Source organism: Fukomys damarensis, unplaced genomic scaffold (genome assembly GCF_012274545.1).
Source record: "Fukomys damarensis isolate Sample0158 unplaced genomic scaffold, DMR_v1.0_HiC HiC_scaffold_19, whole genome shotgun sequence".
Taxonomy (NCBI): domain Eukaryota; kingdom Metazoa; phylum Chordata; class Mammalia; order Rodentia; family Bathyergidae; genus Fukomys; species Fukomys damarensis.
Window position 1 is genome coordinate 59,822,442 of NW_022900931.1, and position 4,134 is coordinate 59,826,575.

At 48.8% G+C, this 4,134-nt stretch overlaps 1 protein-coding gene across 1 annotated transcript in view; it reads right to left on the bottom strand.

Moving 5' to 3' along the window:
- LOC104855625 (cytochrome P450 2F1) overlaps positions 1-3,842 on the bottom strand; it is a 9,590-nt gene extending 5,748 nt beyond the window's left edge. The window contains 3 exon segments of the mRNA XM_019206125.2: positions 865-1,019; positions 3,468-3,630; positions 3,672-3,842. Coding sequence (XP_019061670.1) covers positions 865-1,019; positions 3,468-3,630; positions 3,672-3,842 — 489 coding nt within the window.
- Between the last annotated feature and the right edge of the window lie 292 nt (positions 3,843-4,134).

Here is a 4,134-nt window from a genome sequence, read left to right on the forward strand (position 1 = left end):
TGTCCCCCTATATATATATACACACATACATACATACATACATACATATACATACAGGATGCTTGGAACAGTGCTGGCATGTGGTAGGCACCCCATAAGTGTGCTATTCACTTTATTTGTGGAGGATGGTGCTAAGGATGGAAAGCCAGGGCTTTGTATATGCGAGGCAAGCATCGTACCATTACACTGTCGGCTCTTGTGTTGCTTGCTTTTCTTATGGTTTTTCCCCCATGAGCCAGAGGTTTTGCCCTGGGCTTTTATCCCGACTCTGCCGTGTCCTGGGCAGATGGCTTAACCTTTCTGGGCTTCAGCTTCCTCATCTGGTAAAATACTTTCTAGGGTTGCTGTAAGGTGAAACTAGCTCACACCTCTAGGATTCCACATAATGCCTGTTGTCCAGTAGGCACACAGTACACTTATGGCATTAATGTGTTGAAAGTGGATTTGGATGTCAGACTTGGGTTTAAAGAGTGGCCCCTCTACTTACTAGCGCTGTTACTTTAAGCCAGTCCCCTAACTTCTGTGCTCCATTTCCTCATCTACGCGTGGCTTGTCCTGAGGCCTACAGAGCTAATGTGTGAAAATGTGCTCAGCACAAGGCTCCATATGTGGTTAGTTCTAATAATCACCCACCATCAGTACAGAAGCAAGGCTCAGAAGACACCATAGAGACTGGGAAACAACCTCACCAAACCTGGAGGAGTCGCAGAGCCAGGAGCCGATCCACCTCCAGGGGGCGCCATCCTCATTGCGGCTAAGGGAAGGGCCTTGGGACTTTGGCTTTCATGCCGTGCTGTCTTATTCCTAGCACTGCCCGCCAAGTAGGATGGATGTCAATTAGGGGTACGGGTTGCATTCAGGGACCCGATCTTCAGTTTTCCGCAGCTCCTCCAGCAGGAACCTGATTTCCTGTAGGATCTGCTCGTCCATGCTCCTTTTTCCCATCCCGAAGTTCCGGAGGATTTGGAGTGAGAACTTTCTCAGGACTTTCCATCGTTCTCCGTTGGAGAAGGCGACTCCTGGGGAGAAGAGGGGCAGCAGGTTCAACTGACAGCTTGGTCCCTGAGGCCATTGCCACCTAAGTCCCCTTTTCTTGATGTTTGCTGTCCCCGCAAGCCCTCCCTGGTCCTCCAGGCTGGGTCAGATGCCTCCTTTGTGTTTCCACAGGACTCTGGGTTTTCCTCCCCACCGTTCTCAACACTCTGTCGCAGTTTCTCCGTTAAGGGTCTGGTCACTTTTGTTTTGTTATTGGTTTATTTATATATTTATTTATTTTTGGTACTGGGGATGGAATTTAGGACCTCGTGCTTACGAGGCAGGCACAGGTCCACTGAGCTAAATCCCCAGTCCTAGATCTGGTCACTTTGGACTGTCATTATCTGGTGATGAGGCTGTGTCCTTCATTGAGTTGGAAAGACAGCATGGGGCTTGTATTAGTCACCAGCGTCCTTGGCATTGGCTGGTGTACACCTCAGCACAAAAAAAGTGCCAGTAATTGCTTCCTGATCACCAAATGTACAAATAAATGAAATGAGCAAGAAAAATAAATACCAGGACAGTGGGAATTCATCCCAGAACAACCCTGGACTCTAGTATCCCTTTGCACAGTCCTTTTTTATTTTTATTTTTTGGCAGTACTGGGGATTGAACCTAGGGCCTTTGTACTGAGCTATATTCCCACCTCATTTAAGTTAAATTAATTAATTTGTGTCTTGTGTTTTTTTTTTGAGACAGGAGGGTCTTGCTTTATAGTGCAGGTGGCTTTGAACTCATTATGTAGTCCAGGCTGGCCTCCAACTTGCAGTGGTCCTCCTGCCTTAGCTTTCTGACTGCCGAGATTACAGCCACCATGCCTGGCTCATTCCAGTTTATTAAAAAAAAAATTAAAACAGAGCCTGCTGAGTTGTGTAGGCTGGTCTCAAACTTGTAATCCTCCTGCCTCAGTCTCCTAAAGTGCTGAGATTACAAGTGTGAGCCACCGTGCCCTGGTCTTCTGACTAGTCATCTTCATCTTTCAGGTCTTAGCTTGGAGGTCTTCTCTTCCGGAATGACTTTTCTGCCTCCTGCCTCCTAGGCTGGTCAGGTACTTCTGTTTAACCTCCACAGCCCCCAGGCTCCCCACCCAACCCCAACCCTGACTATTCTGGGATATCACATTCTGGTGATGATCTGCATTTTTCACTGGCCTGGGAACTACACTGGGACCAAGGTCTTGGGTATTTTCTGTCTCTGATTCCTCTGGATGTAGCTCAGTTTTCCTCCGGAGAACTAGATGTTGAAGAAGGAGGAAAGCAAAGGGAGGGGAGAGAAAAAAGTTGTAGTATGTGGCCTTACAATAGATGCGTCACCTCACTGACTTTGAGAGAGGGTCTGACTATGTAGTGAGACTGACCTGGAACTCACTATGTAGCCCAGGCTGGTCTCGAACTCCCAGTGATCCTCCTGCCTCAGCCTCCTGAGTGCTGGGGTTACAGGCATGCGCCCCCCCCCAGCTCACTGACTATAACAACCTTCTCGTGACAGCAGACTGAGGATCAGAGAGGGGACACCGCGTGCCCAAGAGTACAATTCTGCAGCCACCTCTCTGCTGCATATAAACTAACTAAATGGTGTCTATTTTTAGTAACAAATATGTATGCAAAAGTAGCAATGTGACTTTCTCAAGCACTGGATCTATATCTCCTTGTATTCGACATACCTGGACAGAAAGTGGTAAGGGAAGGAAATATGAAGAGTAAAGGTGTACTTAATACACAACAAATGGCCTTATGTCAGACCTCTCTGGTTCCAACTCTGAGGGCAGCTGGGATCCATGAGTGAAGGGGACTGGGCAACCTTGGGCGCTCTTCAGGGAGTGGGTGGTCTCGGATTTCCTTTCAGTTGAAATAGTCTTTTTGAGTCATTTTTTTTTGGAATCTTATCACATACTTTCCTTTGAATATGAGATTTGTGGAGTTCATTTTGACTGCAGTGACGAGGATGTAAGATGATAGAATTTAACATGGAGACTGGGAGAGGGCTCCTAGTGGGAACGGAGGTGGGGTGAGACGTGATTGGTGTTGTGGGTAGGAATGGAGTTCGGGTTGAATGGGGGACGTGGAGCAGGGTTCATGAGGATTGGGATTAAGTTGGACAGGAGGACTGGGACCAGATAACTTGATTGAGCGGGAATGATATGATGATATGGTTGAGATAGAGGTAGGGATTGGGATGGCAGTGGGTTTGGAATTGGGTGGATGTGGAGATTGGTTTGGAGGTATAATTCAAGATGGTGGGATTTGCAGGTCGGGGAGGTAGGACAGACTTCACCCTGGATTAGGATTGCCTGGCTCCATCCCATTTAGTGTTATCAGTGACATCAGTGGCCCTGAGGTTCACCGGTTTGGGATGACAATCTCCCAGCCTAAGTTCCTCCCTAAATGTGGAAAATGTTGCGGGTGGGCGGAGATGTGTGGGTGCAGGCTTACCATTTCCCTTAGTAAAGTTGAAAAACGCAGGGTATTCGCCACGGCCACTGAATTCCTCCCCCTGGTCCACGAGGGCCTCCTTCACGGCTTGATACCCGCTGAGGACCACCACCCTCCTGGGCCCCAGGTGCACTGTGTACACGGATCCATACTCCTTGCTTAGCTAGGGGTGACCCTCCATTCACCCCGGATGAGGCCTTGCACCTTAGTGAGTAAACTCAGCAAGTCTTGGGAGTGAAGCTGAAGCAGGTTTCCCAGGAGTGGGAGGGGTTTTGGGCCTGGGGGCAGCTTGCCCTTGTCCTTTGAGCCAAGGGTCAGGAACAGACAGACCAGAGCCAGGAGCAGGAGCAAGATGGCTGTGCTCCTACTGTCCATGCTGAAGGCAGCTGCAGGTGCCTAGAAGGCAGAATGGGACAGGGTAAGCTGGTAGACTGGGATTACTTCTAATCTCCTAGAACTTTCATTCCCTGGGGTCCTGGAAAGGAGGGCAGGGCAGGTAGAAAGCAGAAAGGAGGAATAAGAAGCATAGACTGGGTGAGGTGAGGGCATAAAGGAGGAGGAAGGGGCTGGGGATTTGATTTAGCTCAGTGGTTCCACCACCTGCCTTGCAAGTGCAAGGACCCGAGTTTGAACCCTGGTACCAAAAAACAAAACAAATAAAATAAAA